At 43.3% G+C, this 26085-nt stretch overlaps 1 protein-coding gene across 1 annotated transcript in view; it reads left to right on the top strand.

Annotated features, from left to right (window-relative positions):
• The window catches only part of TFAP2B (transcription factor AP-2 beta), a 57006-nt gene that overhangs the window by 20919 nt on the left and 10002 nt on the right, over window positions 1-26085 (top strand). The window contains exons 4-6 of the mRNA XM_044419002.1: window positions 9975-10194; window positions 13673-13791; window positions 20122-20263. Of these exons, the coding sequence (XP_044274937.1) occupies window positions 9975-10194; window positions 13673-13791; window positions 20122-20263 (481 nt within the window). The remainder of the gene's footprint in view (window positions 1-9974; window positions 10195-13672; window positions 13792-20121; window positions 20264-26085) is intronic.

Here is a 26085-nt window from a genome sequence, read left to right as displayed (position 1 = left end):
AAAATAAGTGTCTGAGAGGAAGCGCCTTCTGCCCGAGCTCAGAGGCATTCTGTGCTGATCTCACGAGCTGTGGAACTCAAGTCCGGCCGCATTTTAAACGGTTCAGCCGCCTGAAATAAGCTCAGGGATGATGACATCGTTTCCACGCTGAAGTCAACAACAGAACGAACGTCCCTGGCTCAGAAAAGATTTGGGAAAACGATTTAACGGCATGGCGAGCTAAAGGATGAACATCGGGTTAGTGTACATCATGATGCAGACGCCCCCGTTCTTGTGTATACACCTAATGTGTGTATCCTGAGCAACTCGGAAGCTCCAAATTGCGTTACCTCTGGCAATAGCTTTAATATTAAAGTAATTATACAGATCTCGATAACTCGATCCCCACCGTTTCTTCCATGGAAAGCTCGCTTCCTGCCCCCGCTGCCTTGAAAAGAGAATTAGGTAATTTACAAAAGATGGCATGGAGATTGGAGCTCACATCTCCGGAGCTATGAAATTGCAATGGATATGGTTGTAAAGTCTCGCAGGACCCCTCGGTGCGCTGAGCAGTATTTGCGCGAGTGATCTGGCTGCTTACAGAAGGGCTGCTCCCTTCGAACCGGCTGTGTGAAGAGCAGGAGGAGGGCAGGCATAACCCTACCTGTGGCAGCTCTCTGGAGCGAAAGGACACCGGAAGAGTGTGCCTGCAGTCTTTGCTAAATTGGCTAAGTGAGCAAAGCAAGGCAAGCAATGTCCACTGAGAGGTCCCTTCACAATGTAACATTTACAGTATCCTTCCCCAGCGTGGTGCCCATAGCTGGTCGGGGCATCCTGGGAATTGTAGTCTTACAGTCTGGAGGACCTCAGGTTGGGGAAGGCTGCTTTACACTCGGATCTCCAACACGTCTACTTAGAGGCAAGTTCTGTTCATTCCGCTGATGGCTTAGGTTTGCAAGCTCTGTGACTCAGATGTAGATTTTGCATAAAGCAGAGACTTCTTGTTTGTTTGTTTCCTCATGTCCAGCCCGATCCTATGTATGCTTACTCGGAAGTAAGTCCCAGTGTGTTCAGCGGCGCTTACTCCCAGGTAAGTATGCATAGGGTTGCAGCCTGAATAGTTTGCTGCTCATTTGGAGAATGGAGTTGATGAGACTGATATCCGGATCCACCAGGCGATCGGTTGCAGTATTCCTCCCCGTAGTCCCCAGAGCGATTGGGCGTAAATTCCCACCTCAGCGTGGCCCTGAAACGTCGATAGATCAAAGACCAGATTAAGCCACTGGGGGAAAACGGGGCAGGGAAGAGGACGAAGCTGCGCTGGGGTCCTGCTTGTGAGCTTCCCAGCTGGTTGGCCCCGTGGGAGTGCGTGGGCCTTTGGCCTGATCCAGCGCGGCCCTTCTTCTGCTCCCGTCTTTGAACTTTAAGCAGATTGGCCCTCCAGCCTAGAAGGACGGGAAGTAAGTCCCGTTGTTTTGCCCTGGGTTGATTTCCAGGTAAGGCTGCAATCCTGTACACGCTTCTCTGACAGGAAGCCTCCTCGAACATAGTGGGATTTGCTTCTGAGGAAATATGCATAGGATCGGGCTGCCTGCGTACTGCGTTCCGGCCAAGCCTTTCCCTGTGCGCCTGTGGAAGTCCTGTTGAAGAAAGACAGGCAGGCAGGATTGTCCCTCGAGCTCCTTGCCTCGATTTACCTGGCGAGCACGAGCGTGAGATGGGCCGGCGGGCTCCGACTCAGATGACGGCGTTATCCCAAATGGATTGCTGGCAAGTGCATCTAGGACCTCCCGGCGTGAAACGACCTAAATCTGTGAACTTGGACTTAATAGGGCTGCGATTCGAGGCTGTAAATATTTGTCAACGCTAATAAATACACACGCCCCTCATGATTAGTGGAAGGGATGAGGAATGGTCAGCTAAGGAATTTGAAGGCGCAGCCCATTGCATGCTTAGACCAAAAAAAAAAAAAAGGCCCTACAATTTTCAGCATTCTCCACACAACATGGCTGACTGAAGAGTGCTGGGGATTGGAGATTTATTTTTTCCTCTCTAAACACGCATAGGATCGAACGCGTCGCACCTTTTAGAATAAGGCGATCTTTTTCACATTTACTAGAGAGTAACTCCCATTGAAAATCGTAGTACTTCTTTACAGTTCGCGCTGTAACAGCGTTGTTTTTAGTGCGGATACCGCTAAAGAGGGGTTGTCTAACGGGAGCCTACTTTCTTTTGAGCCGATTAAAGGGTCCTTGAAAGACGGGATGAGCTCCCATTGCCGCCAGTTGGAGGGTAGAGGGCGACTTAGGATCCTCTCTTTTCAGTAGGTTACGAGGACGGGCACGTTCCAGGTTTTCGTAAAGGCGCACTTTAAAAAGCTGGTCATGTGTGAAACGCCAGAAAGCAATGCGGTAGACAAAGCTATATTTCATTGCAAGGAGGTTTCCTTTGCCAACGCGCTTCGTTGCTCCTCCGGGAAAGCCTACATATTACTCGTTGGAACCACACACTTCTGCTTGCGAGCGACCATTCGAGGAGATCCCATTGGTTGGTTGGCCTTCTGAGACTCGCCTTATTTTGCTCCCGCCGGGATTCCGTAGGCGTAGCCACGTTCGGCCGGGCGGGGGCGGCGGCCTTGCTCCTTGCGTGGCCCGCCCCATTGCCCTGTGGACTCGTGTCGGTTTCCTCCCGTGACCGTGAAAGCCCTATTAGAAAGAGGTTCATAACAATGGCTTTTCAAATTCAGGTTAGTGATAGAGAGAGAGAGTGTGTGCATATATATATGGTAAAAACGAAGTTGCATCCCGGTCCTTAGTTTTTTACACTTTCAGAATTAATTCGTATGAGAAATGAAAGTAACTTCTAGTGAGATCTTAAATTAGCAGGGACGTTAAATTTAGGATGGACCAGTGAGGCTGAAGTGAATCCTGAGATGGGTTTAGCATTTGCTTGGAAGACGTTTTGGAAAATGCAGGTTCATAGGAAGAAATCTCCCTTGAACATGCGTGGAGTTCTTCCTCTCACTGGAGGTAACTCTTCGGTTTGAGGACTTGCTCCAGCTCAGCTTACGACATTTGCAGGCGAGCGAGAGACCGGGCAAGCGCCTCTCTTTTTAAACATTTGCTCTCCTAATTGGAAGTAAGTGCTTGACAGAAATCCGCGTTCAAATAAGTGTGTTTAGGATGGGAAATGAGTTGGCTTCGGTCGTAGAAACCTCTCGCTAGTGGAGTCGCAGATCGGGCCGCGTAAATATAAACGAGATTAAACCCCAAATATGAGAGAGAAGAGCAATCGGAAGCGGAGCCAATTTTCGTCTCCCATAAGGGAAAACCACTCGCGGCTGTTTGTTTACATTTAACTCCCTGTCCAATCCGCACGCGGCAGCAGGAATCGGTGAAATCTAACACGAGTTTGGGATTTCGGTAGTTGTTACAGCGCTTTATTGTGGGATTCTGATGTGGTAGTTAGAAATATTTTGTAAGAAAACCTGAGGGAAAATTATTTTGTCTATCCTTTGCTTTGAGGTTACGGAGTTGGCAATTTCCCAACACTTAACGCTTGGTTGCCTGTGAAGATATCCACCATTATATATGGGAAGACCAGGAGATGTTATTTTCATACTTTTCATCCCACTCCATTCCGCTCTAGTACTTTAGCCTAGGCAAGAGCAATTGGAAACTGGCCCACTAAAATCAGCAGGACTTGCTTTTGAGTATACATGGCTTGGATCCGGTTGTAAATCTATTTAGTATAGTGATGGTGGCAACACTAGTATTTTAAGGATCCCTTAAATAGGATCCCAGAGTCATTTTAGAGATTATAGGATTTTGTTTAAAGGGCTCAAATGGTCTAGCAATTCATGACCTAGGTTGCAAAACCAGCTGAAGCACTAGTAGGCCTCTAACTGGACTGTACCACTCCAGATGGTAGGTGAGTAGCACTGGTTCACCTGATGGAATGTTCTCCCTTGAGCAGTGTTCCTAGACATAGAAACCTAATATCTCAGGAAGATGATTAGATTACAGTAATCCCTTTCTCTGAAGCTAGTTTTCTATATGTGGTTCTCCACTTTTATGGAAGAGCATGCGTATGTTTGATTCCTACTAATAGTTTGAAATGGTACAGTCCAGTCACAGGCTTACTCCTTCCCCTACTCTTTGTGAGAGCTAGTATAATATACAATATTTCTCACAATATCATGGCTTTTTAGTGAATACAGTAGTAGTTAAATGTTAATACTAAACCACTGGGCTCTGCAGTGTGTTTGGATTCCCACTGCACCTGTACAGAACCCAAGTACCCCTCCCCCTCCATTTTGGAAGCCACAAATCCTAGAACTCGAAAATCCACTTTGTCTCTCTAAGTAATATCAAGCTGCAGTGATCTCAAGGAAGCCGCCGCTGCTGCTCCCGCTGCAGCTGTCAACTCTTGTTAACTCTTGCATAAAACATACCTTAAGTATGGTTTGTTATCAATTACTGGCAGCAAATGAAACAAGTGGGGGAAATGCAGTGCGGCTTTGTATAAATTAAAGTGATTGGTTGATTGATCAGAGCACCTGCTGTAAATCATAAGTTACACATGGGCACACAATTATGAAGGATCTATTTAAGTTTGGTAGTAAACAAAACTCATGTCATGAGGAAATTGCTTCCATTGCTTTTGAGCTATAGGATAACTTTATACCCTAGTCTACTTATAGCAAGAAAATTTGCTTTAATTCTCTTACAATAACCATTCTTCCTAAAGAAATCATTCTAACAATTCAAGAAAATCTTAGGGAGTAACAGGATTTCAATAGCAGTAGCAATTTACAGTTTCAGATATGTTGAACTTGGGGCAATCAGTTCTGCATCATTTAAAATTGAAATGATCCTTTTCCCCTCCCCCCAATACAATATATCAAATGACAAAGGATGTTTTTATCAATTCCAGGGCAGGGTAAAGTTGTTTGGATTTTTAAAAACAGCATGTTTTATATATCAAACCAGTCTTCAGTGTAAAAGTGATCCAGCTAATAAACATATAAAAAGAGAAAGTCATTCAAATTTAGCAGCTCCTTTCTTTCCCTATTGGTGAAATGGTATTGGAAACCAACAGAATGTTTTAATTTATAGTGCCATCGGTATACTTAGAATCATAGAATGATGGAGTTAGAGGGGGCCAGAGGTTAGAGGGGTCATTGGGTCCAACCCCCTGCTCAGTGCAGGATGCCAAGTTAAACCATCCCTCTTACATGATTGTCAAGTTACATCTTGAATGCCTCAAGTGTGGGAGAGCCCACAACATCCCTAGTAATTTGTTCCATTGTCATACTGCTCTAACATTCAGGAGGTTCTTCACTCTGGGATGATCGAGAAGAGGTCCTGTCCTTTCTCCTTGTGACAGCCATTCAAGTACTTGTAGAGTGCTATCATTTCTCGAAGTCTCTCAGACTCTCTTCACAGGACTTTATTTCCAGTCTCTGGGTCATTCTTGTTATCCTCCTCTTAAACCTTTCCAGCTTATCTGTATCTTTCTTAAACTGTGGTGCCTAGAACCGTACTCCAGAAGTGGCCTAGCCAGTGCTGAGGAAAGGGGAACTAGTACTTCACATGTTTTGGAAGAGACACTTCCATTAATACAGTCTAAAAGAGCATTTGCCCTTTTTGCAGCCTTATCACATTGTTGACTCATATTCAGCTTGTGAGCTACAACAATTCCAAGATCCTTCTCACTTGTATTGTTGAGCCAAGTATTCCATATCTTGTAATGATGCATTTGGTTGCTTTTTTCCTAGGTCCAGAACTTGGCATTTGTCCCTATTGAATTTCATTCCGTTGTTTCCAGCTGAGTGCTCCAAACTATAAAGATCATCTTGAATCTTCTTTCAGTCTTCCAGGGTATTAGCTATCCCACTCAGTTTTGTGTCATCTGCAGATGTGATTAATCATTCCCTGTACTTCATCATCCAAAGCAGTAATAAAAATATTGAAGAGCACTGGGCTCAGGATTGAATCTTGTGGTATTCCACTTGTTATCTCTTCCCAGTTTGAAAAGCTGCCATTGATGTGCACTCTTTTAGTCCTATTCTGTAACCAATTCTGGATCCACCTGACAGTTGGTCCATCCAGCCCACCTTTTGCTAGTTTGCTAATCAGGATACCATGAGGCATCCCTAGTTAATTGGTTCCATTGATGTATCTGAAGTAAGCTTTTCTGTTTTCAGATCATCTCTAAGCTATTGCAAAGCCACATGGGCTTCTTTTGTCCTCTACCCCTTTTCCTTGTTGGATTTGTTTGTAATTGAGTCTTTAGAATTTCCTCTTTTTAAATTTCCACCCATATTGGAGTCCTTTTCTCATTAGATTTGCTTACCATGGGACTTTACTTATCCTTGTTCTGAGTTTATTAAAATTGACTTCCCTAAAGTCTAGGATAGATGTTTGGCTATATTTGGCTTTTGCTTCCATTAGAATCAAGAATTCAAATGTGGCATGGTCACTTTCCTCCCAGGGTACCTATAATTGCCACTTTGTCCACTAGGCCTTTCCTGTTGGTTAGTATCAAGTAAAGGCTAGCCATTCCTCTTGTTCCTTCCTCCACTTTCTGTTGGAGGAAGTTATCAGCAACATATGTTAGGAATCCCTTGGAGGGGCTGTGTTTGGCAGAACTTGTCTCTCAGCAGATATTGGGGAAATTGAAGTCCCCCATAACAAGGACATCATGCCTCCTTGAAACTTGGTGTTATATAAACCAAGTAGAATCCCTGTCTAGAGGAGAATACAGTTAGTATTTACTGTGAGAATAACTATCCTCAACTGCCTGATTTTCCCTCATGACATTAGTTCACAGTATCTTAAAGCAGTGTACTGAGCATTTTAAAACTTTTCAATAGGAACTACACTTATAGAAGTACCACAGAAACAAGTTAAACTGAACCTTTATTGAACATAACTGAATCCTTTCATTGCACAGGGCTGAAGCAAGTGTCCCAGTCCTCTTAACTCTGTGGGTTAGCAGGTCCTACTGTGGCTCTCTCATTGCTATGATGAGAGGGAAACAAGTTTAGTTACATGTTCTTTTTTACTTTTTGGTGATGCATTAAAACCAACACCTGCCTTCAGGCACAACATAATTACTAGTGTGCTTGGAATCACTGGTGCAGCTTCACTAGAATCTTCTGAGGATTAATTGTAGCTCTTTCCTAGGGTTAATGGAAACTTGCCATGGCAGATATGCTGGGGTGATACCAGTAGATTCATAGGCCAATCTGTTTAAGAACAGATGTGATCTATTTAAGAATAAGCTCAAACCAGGCACTGGGTCAGGGAAAGATACAGAATTTTTTCCTCAGCTGGCAAGCTATAGAAGCAGTTGAATGACCAGATACAAGAAAGAAGGTTCTCAGGCCTAATATTTGTGCAAAAAGCAATAACTTCAGTTGGTATGGTCTATCGTGTTGCAGAAGTGAAAAAAAGCAGTATCTAATAAAATTTCTATGCAACAATTTAAGGCAAAGGATAGTAGGAGAGAGTGTAGCAGAGTAGTAAAAGAGATTTGTATAGATTTGGGGCACCTTCAAAATTCATATGCAGTTTGCTAATTAAGATGAGAACTTAAAACTGGGGCACAACTGCTGTGCACAAATCCTTTCAATCTAAGCAACAGACACTAACAGAGAAACCAAGTGACTAAAATGTGCCTTCTCAGCAAGGCTAGATTAAGACATGGGTGAACTGGATTTCAGCCCACGGGCTCACTCTGTAAGGAAGCCAACAGCATTGTTGCTTTTCCTGCAAAATGATGTGCATGCATTGATTCCCACTTTGCTTTCTGTACTTTTATTCAACAGAGACAGAGTCCTCACTTTGGCTGTTGCCTACCCACTCAAATCATTGCCCATTGACAAGTGACAGTCCAGAACCTTAAAAATTAAAATGCTTGTCTTTTTTTTAACCACTTCTGGTTATGCATTTCAACAAAACCTTTTAGTTTAGTGTATGTTGTAAAGATTAAAAAATGGAAGTTCTAGAAAGGAGCGTAGTTGAGAAAGAATGTACCGTTTCATGATGCATTTTGCCTCCTTCATGTGTTAATAGTCCAAGAGTCTCTGGGACTGCATTGTTGCTTTTGTTCCTGGTTTTGTATAATTCCAGTGTCCCTCTGCTGAATGTGGGTGCTTGCACAGGCAAAGCTCAATGTGTGGACACTGTGAGTGGGGTCAGGGAAGCATGTGATGTTGGGGCTGGAATGAGCTATGTGTATAACTTCCTGCAGTTGTATGAAGGAGGATTTAAAGCTTTTGCTTCCTAGAAAGCATGTAAGACATTAAGTGTCACTAAGATTTTAGTCCTATAAATGGTTACAGAAAACTTAGTGCAGTTTCCAGAATTCTCCAGCAACTAGAAGTGACTGGGAAAAGCTGAAAGTTATAGGACTTTTTTCTGTCTTAAAATTGCGTTCTAAGATGTGTAGCGTTCCCACCCTCCATCCACATCTGTATTGTTGTGGTGCATAATTTTCTTTGTGAACAAATGTGATGAGTTCATAGCTGAGGGTAGGGTAGAGGCCAGTACAGCATGGTAATCTATGGTCCATCAGGTTTACAATCCTGCACTGGTTCTCAGCGATGGGTAAAGGTCTTTTCTTTCTTTTCTTTTCCCTGCCAGCTGCCTTGTTTGTTTGTTTGTTTTTAATTGCCACACAACAGGAAAAACCAAAATGGCTGCTATAATGAGAAAACCCTTCACCTACTGAATTGTTCTGTCTTGTAAAGCTATTTGAGATTTGTGAGAAAATTAATTGGAAACTTCTGTTCTCAGAAATACAACTTTTTAGTCTGACTCAACAGTAGCAAAACAATTTTTTCTGTGATTTATCAAGGAATATTTCAACATATAGTGTACCCCTTTTATTCTATTGTGAACTTGTGCTATAGGCAATCTATTTTGGAAAACAAGATTAGTCTGTCCTTAAATTATATTAGCCCAGAGATACAAAACGAAAGGGTTTCTAACCACATGGAAAGTGGTTTGTCTGGCCAGATTTATTTATTTATTTGTGCATTGTATTTCTACATGACCATTTTTCTTGCATGCATCCAAGGTGGTTTTTATAGTTTTCCTCCTTTCCATTTTATTCTCATAACAATCCTGTGAGGTAAATTAAGCTAAGAAGTCACCTAGTAAACTTTATGGCTAAGTGGGGCCTAGAACCCAGATCTCCTGAGTCCCAGTCCAGCACTTTAACCACTATATCACACTGGCTCACAAGTTAGATTTGGTAGCATTGTTGTTTTCATTTGATTTGTTCCTGTACAATAACACCTCTTGGAATGGGAAGTAACTATTCATTGACCTATTGCATATGGCTTCCCTTCTAAGTTACTTCAGGAGTATAATGGGGCATATTGTAACATGCCTTCTTCTTATAATTCCTGGATTCCTCTGAAAGGGTCTACAGTGGGTTCCCTTTTTATACAAGCATCATGTCTCCTGGGAGCTGGGACAACACAGAGTCCTTTTGCCCTACAGCTTTGCCTTATGCTGTTCAGGTCATTTGAGAGGATGCCTTCCTATGATAGAGGTACCTCTTCCTGGAATAGCATTAGCATAGAAAGGAGTTCTGTTGCAGCTAACTCTCCACATGACATATGCTTCCAAATATCCCTGGATAGTGTAAGATGGAGTGATACTTCCTGCAGCTACTCTTGTTTGCTAATAATCCTGTTGGAAGAGGCCTAGAAAGGAATTGTATCATCATGGATCCCCACATTTCCCTTGTACTTCACTGCCGCAGCAGGTCCCTATTGTATACTCAGGCAATGACCTGGCAGCTGTAAAAGGGATCAGCCCTATGAAAGGACCCCCATATCATTCTGTAACAGCAAGCCATATAAAAAAGGCAGTGCTGAAGTAATCAGTGGCACTAACTTCTGAGCAAACGTGGCTATGGCTGAGTGATGCAAGCCCCTTAAATGTGATCTTGTCCATAATGCTCTTCTTTTTCCCCAGTTCCAGTTCCTCCAAAGTCCGTTACCTCCCTGATGATGAACAAAGATGGCTTCCTTGGTGGCATGTCTGTGAACACAGGTGAAGTGTTTTGTTCAGTACCTGGACGATTGTCCTTGCTCAGTTCTACTTCTAAGTACAAAGTGACCGTTGGAGAAGTTCAAAGGCGCCTCTCACCCCCAGAATGTTTGAATGCCTCACTCCTTGGTGGAGTACTTAGAAGGTAAGGCCTTGGAAAAAGCCAATCTGTGCTTCTGGGTGGGATTTACAGGGGTCATTTAAAATCTGTGCCAAAAACATTGTAAGTAACCGTTGATGTTGATACATAGGGGAGGATGCACAGGAGACTAGACATGACACAATAGCCTATGCACTGGTACCATTCTGAATAGTGTGCTGCAACTTTCCCCATTCTGGTGCCCTCTAGGTATTTTGGACTACAGCTCTCAAGATTTCTGGCTGTTGGCCATCCCGGTTGGACAGCAGTTCTTGATTTAGAAAATACTGGAAAGCACTAGGTTGGAAAACCTGGACTACTGTAATGAATTGTATAAGAAATGTCTTTGAACCTACAGTTGGTCCAGAATGTCACTGCCAGATCTGCATTAGCAAGCAGTCTGTTTCAGACTACATTTACAAGTTTTGGAGAGTGTCTTTTAAAGCACTATATTTCTTAGGCCTCAAATACCTTAAGGGTCCAACTGAATCTGCCAGAATGTTGAGATCATCTACATGCCTTCTCTGGTGACTTTCAGCAATTTGAAGAACTGTTCCATTGTGGCTCCCTACTTTGGAATGCTTTCCCTAAGAATGTTTGTCTGGCATTGGGTCTCTTATGTTTGAGTGTCAGATGAAAACCTTTATGTTTATCAAAGCCTTTAAGTTGTGGTACCATATGCTTTTTCTTAGATTTCTTAAACAATTTCTTGTTTATGTGTATTTAGTTGTTGTAAACTGTTCTGGAATTTTTATTTGAAGGGTATGACATTATTAATTTTATTGAATAGTGCGTAGCAACAGTTACCGCTAATACCAACAGTATTAGTGTACTGTAATAGCTATGCATGTGATCAGTGAGCCTGGTAGTCCAGGGTTCAAAATGGACTAGGTGAACTTAAGCAAACATTCTCTCTGAACCTCAGCCCCTCTCTTATCCTCTTGAGTTAACAGTGCTAGCTTATTTTAGACTCCAGAGAGCTGCTGTAAGAATTAATGGGATGATATATCTGAAGGGCCAAAAATGGTGAACTTCTGCTAGTTGTTGTAAGTTATATAAGCTACAAGGATGCAGATGAGCACTCTTGTGTCAAAGAACAGGAAACCAAGTAAGAATGGACAGACAGTTCTATAATTAAAGGATGTAAACAGTGGTGTTCTCAAGGATCTGTACTGGAACCATTGTTTTTTTGCTTTTCCACCAATGGGAGCAGAAAGGAATATTCAAGGTAGCATTTTTTTTAAAGGATAGTGAAAGGATGGCTTCAAACTGGGATGAACCATTATGTGAGTCAATGTAAGTGTACAGTGATGTGCAATGGGGCAATGCTACTAACTTCACCTGTGAATTGATAGAGTCTGAACTGGTAGTGACTGACCAGGAAAAGGATCTTGAGGTTTCATTGACTAGCTCAATGAAAATATTAACCCATGTGTAAAAAGGCTAATCCTGTGATAATACTGATCATTTGGAAATGTAGTGAAAATAAAATGACCAATACAAGTATCATAGTACCTTTGTACAAATTTATGGAGCAAAAACATTTGGCATACTGTGTATCATTCTGACTTCCCCATCTCTGAAAGGATATTGTAGAGCTAGAAAGAAGCAGAAAAATGCAGCCCAAAAGGGAAATGGCATACATCCCCCATGAGAAACAGTTGTTTAGAGCTTTGTTAGTTTAGAAAAAAAAGGTGAGTGGTGGTATTTAAAATATAAAATCATGCATGGAATTGAGAAAGCGGCTAGAGAGACATCTGTGATCTGAGAATATCTAGCCATCCAGTGAAGATGAATGGTGGAAGAACGAGAACAGACGGAAGGAAGCATTGCTTCAACTCAGCACAAAGTTAAACTAGAGAATGGTCTGCTGTGAGGTGTAGATGGCTTTAAACCATCGGTCAAACTTATGGAGGAGAAGGTTACCAAGGGCCATGGTCATGATGGCAAAGCACCATCTCCAGGTTCAGAGGCAGTATGAACACCGCTCACTGAGGAACAAGACTGAGAAGACCGTTGCTTGCATGTCCTATTCAGGGACTGTCCATAGGCATCTGGTTGTCCGCTACAGAAACATAGAGGGGGTAGGTAAGCCGGGGTGAATGATTTCTGACTGCCCAGATGTTTTGGCCTACAAAGTACATCAGCTGTTCTTTTGGCTGTACTGATTAGGGGTGATGGGAGTTGTAGGCCAAAAAAATCTGGAGGGCCTCAGGTTGCCCACCCATATTGTCTGGTCTAGCTGGGCTAAGCTTAATTTCAGCAGAGTGGCCTCACTTTAGCTGAGTTAAACTAATCCTTGAGCCCAGCATGCACATAATATGCTTTCATCAACTATTTATTGAATATCCACAGAGAGTGGTCTTGAATCTCTTTGAGGATTCTAGGCAGGCTGGAGACTCAGCATCTCTAATTGTGCATGTTAAGCTACAGCTTTTATGTAGTATGGATAAGGTTTTGGGCAGCAGTGACTGATGGGTCACTTTGAGGAGAGAGTGGAAGGTACTGTAGAATAATCAGACACCTTCAAAAGTTTAGGAGAGGCCTTTTGTCCACACTACTACCTTACAGGCAAAAGAAAAGGTGTGTGACAGTGTGCCATTTTTAGATAAGTTTGTTGCCATGGAGGTACCTTGGCTACTTGAAATTTAGACTCTCAGCATGCATTATTAACTCATGTGTGTGTGTACTTGCACCCTGATGGATGACTGGTATCTGCTTTGATGGGAAGAATAAAAATTCAAAATTACATGAGGGATTTTCCTTCACTGTTACGGAGCAACTGTGATTTTAATTAGTTAGTTAAACCTTTCATTCATTCGTTAGTTGAAGGCAATTTTAGTTAGCTGGTTGGCTGGTGCAATTTTGAGGATATTTTGACTCTGTTTTTCTAATAAGCAGAAAAAGCTTCTGTTAAAATGTGTTTCAAAGACAAACCAAGACTGAGGTTTTGGTGATATGGTAATATATTTAGATCGGTCAAAAGGTAGGTGTTTTTACTCATCCTTTAATTGGTTGGTAGTACTAATTAAACTGCCAGTTGTTTTACACGTGTGCATACCCTTATTGGTGAAATCATGTCTTCTCCGTTGACTAGTCCCATGTGCTGGTCCCCAAGGCTGGCCAGTTTGCTTCTTGCTAATGCTAACATAATGAAGGCTGCAGTCCTGTGTGTACTTCCTTGAAGAACCCCCAGTTCCATGAATAGCACTAGTGCTCTGATAAATATGCGCAAGATCAAATTGGGCTGATCTGCCAGACTCTTTTCATTGTTTGTTCCCCTGTTGCCCCTCTCTCTGCACTTTCATTTTCACCAGGCAAATACCCTCAGTCAGCATTATTTAGACAGAATGTTTTGCACACATGCTAAAGTCTCTTCAAGCTCCAATAGTCTTGAGTCTGCCCCAGCACCTCATCCCCAGTTCTTTCCTGGGGACATTTCTTGAGGTTTGAATCAGTGCTTTCATTTTTTTTGCTGTTGCAGAGCCAAATCGAAAAATGGGGGCAGATCGTTGCGAGAGAGGCTAGAAAAAATCGGCTTGAATTTACCAGCGGGCAGGCGCAAAGCAGCAAATGTCACTTTACTCACCTCCCTGGTAGAAGGTAAGCAGAATCTCTGTCCATTCTGATTCCCACCCCCACAGCCTCCTGGCTACTCTTAAGGGTGGGAAGAGTTTTGACATTTCACCACGTTTCCTGGATTGCGTGGAAATTGTTGCTGTGGTAGCATTAAAGTTTCATCATGCAGAAAACTAAGGTGGTGGGGGAGGAATAAGCACAAGGCCAGATCCAAAGTGAATCTGTGGTGTATTTAGATTCTATAATTAAGATAGTTTGTTCAAGGCTACATTCCCAGTTATATTTCAGAGTGTGTCCCAGTGTCCCACCCAGTGTGTCCCATGGTGGTCTCTACTTTTGAGTAAACATGCATTTGACTCAGTTAACATTGTATACAATTGAAGTCACCTGGTAAGTTTCATGTATTCATTCTGATCATTTCTTTTAAAATCATAGATCAATATCTTTGTTCAGACCTAGCAGGGCATGGTGCATTAATGTTGGGATTAGATGTCACCCAGATTGGAGAAATATGTTCTATTTGTTTGCTTAAAGAATACTTTGTTTTGTTTGTTTAAAGAAAGTTAAAAGCTGGAACATTTTTGGTGGAAGGGAGCACTTTGCAGGCTAGCTTCCCCATCCTACACCTTTACATGGAAGTACATCCTGTAGTGTTCAAAGAACTGTGCCTTGTAGAAAATATATTGGGGTTATACAGATGCATACTCTGATCAAGAAGCAATTGAGAATTTCCTTCTGGAAGCTAATGTACAAACCAGCAGACACCTGAATCTGCCTTAGACGCTAATAAAGATTTTCAGGACACTTAAGTAAAAGCAGAAGAGAAAAATTGGGAGTTCCTTGTATTAATAGATTAGTTTTAGAAAATGCATTGGTGATAGAATCAGTAGAAACTGGTAAATTGCCAGTACATTTTGATTACAGAAACCCACAGGTTGCAGGGGTCTAAAAGAGGGTCTGGTAAATTGCAGTGCAGACTTTCATGAAGTTATCTGGAAAAACCTGGCATGGCTATTTCAGTAATGAAGTGCTTGAAGACCTAAGCACCAGGTTCCTGATTTGGCAAGTGCCTACTTTTAGTGATCTGTTTGGCTCTCACACCATTCCTGGTTCCCAAATGTTCCTTTTTAGTGATAGTGCTAATTACAGGACAGCCATTTAATAGAAAATGATGGTATTGTGTAGCATGTAGAGAAAAGGAGAACAGTTACTGCAACTTAAGTGTTAAGAAACGGGGGAATCCAGGTTCAAAACGGCAAGCTTTTGAGGAAGACAGACATATCCTCCTTTGGACTGAGGTGCGTTATCTACAATGGGCAGTATGTGTGTAAACATCTTATCAGCACAAACCAATGATGTCACTTTGAAACAGCTAAATTTTAGCATATCTTCTAGGAATTAGTACCTGCTACACCACTATCTCTCACACATACAATAGCCAGTCCCCACAGCCCTTTCACCTCATAATTTCATTTATCCTCAGAATTCACAAAAGAACCCATTGTCTTTTTTGAAGGTTTCATAAGGAGAACTAAACATCCATCATAAAGTCATTTTTACATCTTGGAGGTAGGCACATATCTGCATGCAAGTTTTAAAATATATTTTTAAATGTGCACAAGTGCAGAGGTACACACTTACAGAGATCCAAAATATGGACAACCTTGCCTGGGCTGATGGCTAGGGCGTTACCTGATGCCAAGGTGACACTGGTACCAACCTTGGACATTGTCTCAGGGAGCTCCAAGTACTCTTTTTCCTCATTTGGTTTCATTAACATCAGTCAAAAGGTGATCTGCCAAGCCAAACCAGTGGTACAGGTGGTCTGTGCTCATGAAATGGTTTGTGGCAAGATCCCCATGTTGTTTGTTTTGTTCTTTGGACTCCACTTTTTAAGAGAGCTGTCTCTTTTGACACGTAGCTGTTATAACTCCAGCTCCTTTAAAAGTGGGGGTTGGCAGGGAGCAACATGTTTTTCTTCAGGAGGACATAAGGAAGCCTCACTGCATATGTTTCTCTGAAAAAAAAAAAAAACTATGGGGACCCCTGCCAAAAATTGCCATGCTTCTTTGACAAGGGGGTGGCTAACCCTTTGATATGTTTCCTAGCACCTAGATTCTCTTGAAGAAGTGGAAAACTAAGAACTCCCTTAGGACAGTTGAGTTCCTCCCTATCCTGCAAGCCCCTCAGGAGGACCTTGATGTGATGGACATGTCAATCCCGTCCCCCTTTCTGCAAATGCAGATCACTCACACTGTTGGTTTGGCTGGACAGCATGCCTGTGGACACCTACCAAACTAAAGAGGGCAATGGGATATTTGGAGCCTTCCTGGGACAGTCCCCAGGGTGGCAGCCCTGTCACTTTTGCAGCAGGTACCTCCTTTGACATTGCCCAGGTAAGGCTGCCCATTTTGGGACCTCTTTAAGTGCCAATCTCCACACGTGTGTAAGCTTTGCATTCTTGCACATGTACACAAATATTTAAATGAGCAAACATATTTGCATATACTAGAGGGAGCAAAATGGGTTTGCAGCCATGGACAAGCCCCTCCAAGGTGCCACTTGGGGACTGTGAAGGGGTTGTCAGTGTCTGTCAAAATGGGACTCACAAAAGCCAGTTCTCAGCTGGCTTTTTTAATCTCGGGGGGCAGGCGGAGGAAGAGAAAAGGGAAATACTCATGATGAACAAGTAGCTCTCAGTCACAGCATGGAAGCAGCAAGTGCTGCTTGGGCACTTATGGGGCAGCTGATGGAGGCCAGGCTGAGGTTTCTACTACTTTTGCCAAGTGCTGGATTTCACAATACATTGTTCACCCATGGCTACTTACCCAGGAGTTGTCATGTGAACCAGGTCAATGTGATAGAATCACTGTATACATATATTTTTGTAGCTTAAACGTTCTTCTGGTAGACACTATATCACTTCTTCCTCCTTTGGGTTTAAGGTATATGGTAGCATCGGTAGTTTGACACTGGTGAGGAAACATCTGAAAACAGGCGGGCATTTACACATAGCATATTTTTATGTTATTAAAATCATGCTCTCTCTTGGCTGTTTACTCCAGAGTAGCTCCCCCCCCCCCACACACACACACCAATGACAGTGAGACTTATTCTCCCTGGGCAAGTGTGCATAGATTTGTGGCCTTCATGCTACATTTGGGGGAGATGTGGCAGGGTGACATTTATTTTTCAGTGATAAAGGCTGCCTATGGGGATTAGTTTATTTATTTAAAGGTTGAGCTCTCTCAGGGTGAAAGCAAGATTGAAACAGTACAAAACAAATATAGTAAAAACTAGTAAATACATATTCAATAAGTATTCAATGAAAATGAATTAGCAATGAACTAGCAGCCCAGGAACTGCGGGAGGGGCAGTGAAAGCAGGTGGTCTTTCGGGCTTTCCTGAAAATCTTCAAGGAAGTGCCTGACAAGCCTCTGGTAAAGGTTGATATCAGGTACTGAAAAGGTCCTTTCCTTTGTACTCATGACCGTTGGGCCTGGGTCTGCTGAAGACCTTAGATTATGGGCAGGTTGGTATGGGAGAAGATCCTTCAAGTAACTTGGGACCAAACCATTTAAGGATTTAAAGGAGGGATAGGAAGTATGTATCTTTCCAGATGTTTTGACCAAGAACCTTCATCATCCCGCACTCTGGGCTATGCTAGCTCGGAATGGGAATTCCAGGGCAAAACATCTGAAGGGCCACAAGTTACCCTGTGCATTAATACTCAGTAAGATTTACTTCTTACTCATATATCATTAACTGCATGGTTTTAAGTCATGAAGTCATTTAAGTCAAGTCTTCTAATGGCTGCCAGTCCTGATGGCTATATATTTATTGCCAGCATTGGACACAGGATACCTGTGTAGGCCAGTTGCTAAGAAGTGTGAATGGGAGGGTGTTATTGCCGTCATAGCCTGCTTGTGGGTTTCTTTGATTCTCGGGCCCTTAGCATGACAGAGGTGAGAAAAGGCAGCCTGGATTCAGATTGCAATCTGGCCATGTTAAAAGAGGCAATTGAGGAGAAGAAGCAAAGGGCAAGTGTAACAGGCAAGAGAGAGGAGAAGGATATCGCAGCAAGGCTAAGGTTGCAAGAGATGTGCATAAGCAAACTCAGCCACCCACACTTCAGTTCACTTTCACTGATGTTACCTCCTGGGTAATACAAAGCCATTTAGCTTGTATAACTGGAAAGATCAAAATGCTGTAATCTTGCTTCTTACTGTTTAAATGGCCTGTCCATATGTCCCAGTGTATGCGTATGTGATATTCTACTGTTGCGTTGCCATTTGGGAGAGTCTCAGATGCTGGAGGCTCCAGCCTGCTTGAGAAGAGCAGCCTGTCACCTGCCCTCTCTGATTCCTTATGCGTAGACTGGACTTGTGGTCATTCAAGGTGCCTTTGGCTTTGTGTTGGGTGGAACATCCAAAGCCACTTGCAATGAGGGAAAAGGCTGCATATTGTTCGTTTCTTTTTACACAGTTCAGGACTGGGGCCTTGTGTTTGGAGGCCAAGGCCTTGGTTGACCTGAAGGCCTGGTGTGTGATTCTGCTGGTAAAATCTAGCAATCAGAGGCTCCTGGTTTACCACACTGTTTATGTTCTCCGTGTCAGTGACCAGGCTGACATAGTCATGGAATGAGGATAAGTCACCTATCACACATGCCTGTTGTATGCCACCAAATTATTTACCACTATGGGCTAAGGTTTGTTGTGTTGTCCAAACCCAGCATGGGTGGGTTTCCAAACTCATGGTTTTAAGGTTGGACCGTGGTTTGGAAACCACCCACTGGCTTTAGCGGACACAATTAATGGCACCTGGGGAGGATTTTATGTAATGTGAAGTTAAAATAATGTAACTCCCCAAAGAAGTTACATTGTATTTCTGAGCAACTGAATGTCTTTAATATCATCCTAGTTGTTTACAATAAGTGAGTCTTGTGTTATTCAACACAAGTAGGCCCTCTACAGAAAGGAAAATCGATTCCTTCCCTTGGATGAATTTCTCTTCTTCCTCTTCAAGTCATTAGAGAGCTTGCATTTCCATAAGAGTGTAGAGAACATCACCTCTCACTTCAGAGTCTGAATAGCTGTTCTTGTAAGATGATGGTGCACATCTGTGCCTTCTTGTCTTATTGGACTTGATTTGCAGGGAGAGGTAATGGAAGCAGGTGGAGACAGTGTCGGCAGTATCAGAATCTGTGCATGCACATTTGGAAAATACAGACTGGGGGAAAGGGTAATTTAAGCAGCACTTTAAATGTTAATATTATTGAATTTTAATATTGAATATTATTGAATTTTATTATTGAATATTATTGAATTTGGCCAGGGCGGCTTATTTTATATTGTATAGTTGTATTTTATTTTAATGTATATATTTTAATTTTTATTTATATGAACTGACGTATTGTTGTAAGCCACCCCGAGGCTTCGGCGAATGGGGCGGCATAAAAATGTTGTAATAAATAAATAATTTATCACAGGGATGGGCAAGTGGCAGTCCTCCAAACATTTAACTCCAACTCCCATCATCCCTGGCCATTGGCCATGCAGCTGGAGCTAATGGGGATTAGAGTCCAACAGCTGGAGGGCTGCTGGCTACCTTCTCCTTGTGAAAAATGATCTATCTGAATTGTACTCCAGAGGTACAGACAAGGCAAAGGTGAGCCTTTAACTGCTGCAGAAATGAACTGAAGAGTTAAATGTCTGTCTGAAATAAATGGAGCTTATCTGAGCAACTCTTGCCATAGTATTGCCAATGCATCCATGAGAAGTTTAACTGCTACGCATCTGGGTTCACTATATGACTGATTACACTGTAAACTTATATTTAAATTGTCATTGTTACGATCAAAGTATTCTGGGATTAGTGACAATTCTCTTTAGCCTCCATAAATACCAAAGCTTCCCATGGGATGGAATAACTGTTAGAAAAAGTTAAAAGCTGTAGTCCAAAGTGTTCAGTGTTTTTTTTTTTTCTGGTTCAGCCTGTTCTCAGTCCACCTTTCAGTTGAGCTAATGTAGCTACCTTGGCTGCTCTGTCTCTGCGGATCAAAGTAGGTTTCATGTTCTAGAACTTTGCTTCCTTCTGTATGATCAACATCCCAATGCATTGTCCAGGATATGAGTGCAGGATTTCTACAATGACCAAATGAAGCCATGGTTAATGAGATGTTCTCTAGGCACTGCAGTTGGTATCCCCCATTTTGAGATGTTAGATGGTGGCCTGACAAATCTAAGGACTGAATGATAAATGTGTCTCAATAAGCAGTAACCTTGGCTCCAGTGGATTCTGGATTGCATTAACCTAGCTGACCTATGGTGATCCAAGCTGCTCATCTTTCCCCAGGAGAAGCTGTACATTTAGCTCGGGATTTTGGATACATCTGTGAAACTGAGTTCCCAGCCAAAGCTGTTTCTGAGTACCTGAACAGACAGCACACAGACCCCACTGATCTGCACTCCAGGAAGAACATGCTGCTTGCCACAAAGTGAGTAGTAATTGTCATAGAGCATCCTGGTCCTTTACTTTCAAGATCCTGGTCTTGCAGGCCAACATAGATATTTTAATCCCATATCTAGCAGTTACTAGATCCGAGTGGAAGGCCCCTAATCTGGATTGGAACCCTAGCATGGAGGACAAAAAGCCTTCAAGACCAGGTCAGAGTAAAAATGAGAGATAGTTGCTAAACACAGTTTTAAAGTAATGTCTGGATTTGGCCCCAAACTTACTTATGCTTTCCCTTTTATGACATAGGCTTATTTTTGTGGAAACAATAGAGTTTAAATTGCATTAAAATGTCCACAACTGTTTTCCCTTGGAGATTTAATCCCTTTGGTATAATTTAACAGATTCAACTTTGCTGTGGTTGCATGTCAAGCTCAATTGAGGTTTAACTGCTGCTGCTGTTTATTATTTATTTATTGATTTATTTTATTTAGAAAATTTCTATGCCGCCCCATTCGCCGAAGCCTCGGGGCGGCTCACAAAACATCAATTAAAATATAATACATTAAAAATATAAAACAAATTAACAATATAAAATAAGTCGCCCTGGCCAAAGAATAAAATAAGGAAATAATATTAGCAATTAAAATGACGTTTGAATAAAAAGGTCTTTGCCTGGCGCCAAAAAACAAATAATGACGGCGCCAGGCGGACCTCTCTGGGGAGCACATTCCATAGATTGGGCGCCACCGCAGAGAAAGCCCTCCTCCGAGTACTTACCCTCCTAATTTCTTTCATGGAGGGTTCCCAGAGAAGGGCCTCTCCCGCAGATCTCAGGGGGTGGGCGGGCGTATATGGACGTAAGCGCTCCTTCAGGTAGCCAGGACCCAAGCCGTTTAGGGTTTTATAGGTCGTCACCAGCACCTTGAATTGGGCCCGGACTTCAATGGGAAGCCAGTGAAGCTGACAGAGGACTGGAGTCATGTGAACATAACGCCCAGTCCCCGTCAGCAGCCTGGCAGCTCTATTTTGAACCAATTGAAGTATCCGGACCGTCTTCAAGGGTAGCCCCACGTAGAGCGCGTTACAGAAGTCAAGGTGGGAAGTCACCAACGCGTGTGTCACTGTCGCCAGGCAGTTGTACTCCAGGTAGGGGCACAGCTGATGGATCAGCCGAAGCTGAAGGAAAGCGCTCCTCGCCACTGCTGTCACCTGAGCTTCCAATGAAAGCTCTGGGTCGAGGAGCACTCCCAAGCTGCGGACCTTGTCCCTAAGAGGGAGTGCAACCCCATTCAGGACTAGGTTCAATTCACCCTCTCCGAAGCCCGATCTGCCAACCAACAGGACCTCCGTCTTGTCTGGATTGAGCTTCAATTTATTGGCCCTCATCCAGCCCATTATCTCGGACAAGCCCCGGTTCAGCACAGCCACTGCCTCACCTGGATTGGTGGAAAACGAGAGGTAGAGCTCGGTATCATCAGCGTACTGATGATTCCGCAGCCCACACCTCCTGATGACCTCTCCCAGCGGTTTCATATAGATGTTAAACAGCAAAGGGGACAAAATGGATCCCTGCGGTACTCCATGGCATAGCTGCCATGGTGCAGAGCCATAGTCCCCCAGCACTACCTTCTGGAATCGGCCGTTGAGATAGGAGCGGAACCACTGCAAAGCAGTGCCTCCGACCCCCAATCCCACTAGCCTATCCAGAAGGATACCATGGTCGATGGTATTGAAAGCCGCTGAGAGGTCCAGAAGAACCAACAGGGACGCACTCCCCCTGTCCTTGTCCCTGCACAGGTCATCATACAGGGCGACCAAGGCAGATTCAGTACCATACCCGGGTCTGAAGCCAGACTGAAATGGGTCCAGATAATTAGTTTCATCCAAGAGAGCTTGGAGTTGTCCCGCCACCACCCGCTCCAACACCTTGCCCAGAAACGGGATGTTGGCCACTGGTCTATAATTAGTGGCCATCTCTGGATCCAGTGAAGCTTTCTTCAGGACCGGTCGGACTACCACGTCCTTTAAAGGGGCAGGTACCCGACCCTCTCTCAGAGAGGCGTTAACCATTTCCAAGATCCAGATCCCAATCCCGTGCTTGGAATTATTTATTAACCAAGATGGGCAAGGGTCCAACAGGCAAGTGGTGGGACGTACTCGTCCAAGCACCTTGTCCACATCATCAGGCCACAATAACTGAAATTCATCCATTAATTTTGGACCAGACGGCAGCATTGATGTCTCCCCAGAAACCTCTCAGGCACTAGTAGAGTCTAGCTCGTGATGAATCTGAGCGATTTTCTCCCTGAAATGCCTGGCAAAGTCGTCACAGCGGGCCTTCGAGGGTGGAACCAGATCTTTCTTAGGACCTGGACAAACCAGGCCTTGCACCACTCGAAAAAGCTCCGCCGGACGGCATTTTGAGGAGGCAATGGAAACGGAAAAGAAATTCTTTTTCGCCGCCCTCACCGCCACAGCATAGGCCTGATAATGGGCTCTCAAGTGTGTTCGGTCAGATTCATCCCGTGATCTCCTCCACCTACACTCTAGCCATCTCCTGGCCTGCTTCATCGCCCGCAATTCAGGTGTATACCAGGGGGAAGAGTGGGCTCTGCCTGGCGGGAGAGGACGCTTAGGACGATTGTGTCAACAGCCCTGGTCATCTCCCCGTTCCACAGTTCGACCAGAGCCTCGACAGGAGCACCAGTCTTGTCAGCCGGAAACTCCCCCAGGGCCTTCAGGAATCCATCTGGATCCATCCGGCTCCGGGGGTGGACCCACACAATCGGGTCCGCACCCTTACAGAGGGAGAGGCCGCTCTCAAGCACAAACCTCACGAGGAAGTGATCTGACCATGACAGGGGTGTCAAACATAAATTCCTCACCCTCAGACCACCCTCTTCCTGCCCCGTTGAGAAAACCAGGTCCAGAGTGTGTCCACGTTCATGGGTCAGGCCGGTGACATGTTGAGACTTCTATATTTTACTTCTATATTGCTTTCCCACCAAAGTGGTTGACATACGGTAGCCAGGAATTTTAAAGGCCAAACTTGATTAGCTCTAGAAGTAGGACTATATCATCATGTGTGCTAAGAACATGCTCTGGGCATAGTCACAGTGCTTCCTGAAGCTTAAAAAATGGTTGTGGCTGTCATATAATTTCCTTGCAACATATAAGGGAGATTGACGCATGGAGCATTTGAAAGTGACAGCATTCTTGGAGTCATTCTTGGGTCATATTCTGGATCTTGGAGTGGCAACTAAATACCAAACTACACCAGTGAAGTATAGGATGCAGCCTTAGCTGAATAATTTCTTATGTTAATTGTAGCAGCAAACTATTAGCAGAGTCTAAATGTGAAGGCAGATCCCAGCTTTTTTGCCCCGAAAGTCCATGAATTAATGTATATATAAGTACAATATACTGTTGGTTCATATGAACTTTAGTATTTTTGGTACTGTAATGTCTGCCTTTCTTCTTATCTTAGGCATTCTGCTTTGGCTGAGATACCCCAGTGTTGGCTGGAGCAGGGGCAGAAGGAAGGATTCTAGAAGAATCTCTAGAAACCATTGACTGAATTACATAGATTCAGAGTAGGGCTGAGTAAAAAGAAAATAGGTGGTAGGGAGGAGGATTCATAGAACAGTATGGTTGGAAGGGGCCAAGAAGGCCATCGGGTCCAACCCGCTCCTGGGTGCAGAACACTAAACCACATAATCCCATTCAGTTTGAGTCTCACCTTGAATGTCTCCAGTGTGCAAGAGCACATGACCAATCTCGGCAACTGGTACCACTGTGGTATTGCTCTGATAGTGAGGAAGTTTTTCCTGATGTCTGCCTTGAATGTGATATGCTGCAGTTCATTGTTTTCTGTTCTGCACTCAGGGATGGGTGAGAAGAGATTTTTTCCTCCTCCTTTGTGAAAGCCTTTGGAGGTACTTGTGGAGTGCTAGCAGATCCCCATGTAGTCTTCCCTTCTCAAGGCTAAACATGCCCGGCTCTCTCAGCCTCTCATCATAGGGCATATTTTCCAGATTCTGGTTCATCTACATTGCCCTCTTATGAAACCTTTCTCTTTTTTCTGCATCTTTTAAAGTCCTGGATGCCCAGAACTGAACATAGTCTGACTAGGGGCAGAGTAAACAAGTACCTCTCTTGTTCTGGAAGTAGTGCTTTTGTTTATGCATCCTAAAATAGCATTTGCCCTGTTTGCAGCTACACTGCTTTGCTGGCTCATATTTACCTTGTTGTCTATAACAATTTCACAGTCTTTTTCATTTTCAGTGCTGTTGAGCCAAGTATTTCCCATCTTATATTGATATATTTGTTTTTTCCCCAAGATGGGGAACTTGGCATTTGTCTGTTGAATTTCATTCTGTTTTCTGCCCATTGTTCTAGCTTGTCTAGGTCACCCTCAATCTTCTTTCTGTCTTCCAGGATATTAGCTATTCCACTCAGTTCTGTGTCGTCTGCAAATTTAATATTGTTCCCTGGACTTTCTCATCTAGATCATTAATAAAGTTGTTGAAGATCACTGGTCCCAGGACTGAGCCCTGTGGCATCTCACTCATTGCCTCTCTCTAGGTTGCGAAGCTATTGTTGGAAGCCGTTGTTGACAATCACTCTCTGTGACTGATTTTGTAACTAGTTGTGGATCCACCTAATAGTTCTGTTGAGCCCACTTTTTGCTAGTTTGTTTATCAGGATGTCATGGGACATTTTGTCTAATGCTTTGCTAAAGTCTAGGTACATTATGTCCGTGGCATTTCTGCTGCCCATTTGGGAGGTTGCCCAGTCAAAAAGTGAGATGAGGTTAGTTTGGCATGACTTATTCTTAAGAAAACCATGTTGGCTTCTGTTCATCACTGCATTTTCTTCAAGGTGCTTGCAGACTGTTCATTTTATTTTTTTTTAATTGCTCCTGTATTTTCCCAGAGACAGATGTTAGACTGACTGGTCTACAGTTCCCCGGTTCATCTTTTTTCCCATTCTTGTTGGTGAGGACAACCTCAGCTCTCCTCCAGTCATCCGGCACTTCCTCTGTTTTCCAAGATTTCTCAAAGATTATCGATAGTGGTTCACAGAGTTCTTCTGCCAGTTACTTTTTGACTCTAGGATGGAACTCATAAGAAGGCCATGTCCTAAGAAAAGCAGAATGGCTCAGAAAACAAGGGTTGGAGGTGGTCCAGGGGAATTAGAGGAAGCTTGGTGGGGAGTAGTAAGGCTGAGACGACAAAAGGTTCAAACAGAGAGGCTTCTTGCCAGGAGTTCAGGCCATATTATTTGAATATCTTTGACTTTAGATCCACAATAAATTTGCATTATTGATGCTAACCATATGGAAAAAAGTTGACCACAGGTTCATTGCAAGCATCAGATGTTTTCAGTGAACTCATTTTTTTAAGCAAGTTATGTGATTTCATTGGGTAGCATGAGAAAACTACAAATGATTCTTTCAGAAAGGCACCTACAACATTTCAAAAGTGGCCTGCCTTTGGCAGCTGTACCTGGGTTTCATTAAATTGTATGCCATGTTGTTAGAAATGAGATGAAAGCCAGGATCCACATTCAAGAGGGGGAAGGGTGCTTGCATCCTGACCTATTTTTACTTGATTTCAGTGGGGAATTATCTAGGTGGGATGGAACAACAACACTGTTATAAGGTAGTTTGAAAGGATGAAATGTGAAATACTGTGGGCTGTTCACAGTCTCCCAAAATATGTGTTTAGGCCTAGACTTTGTAAATCGACTGTTTCGTCAGAAGCATATTGCAGGCAGGTTCTTTTCCTATCCAGCCCACTTTCCCCAGAATCACACGACTACCAATTTCAACATGCTTTTAGAGCAAACACTCAAGGAGCC

The sequence above is a fragment of the Varanus komodoensis genome, unplaced genomic scaffold, assembly GCF_004798865.1.
Source record: "Varanus komodoensis strain SLA01 unplaced genomic scaffold, ASM479886v1 scaffold97, whole genome shotgun sequence".
NCBI lineage: Eukaryota > Metazoa > Chordata > Lepidosauria > Squamata > Varanidae > Varanus > Varanus komodoensis.
Note: the sequence above shows the minus strand (reverse complement) of the source record. Positions and strands in the feature narration are given on the sequence as shown.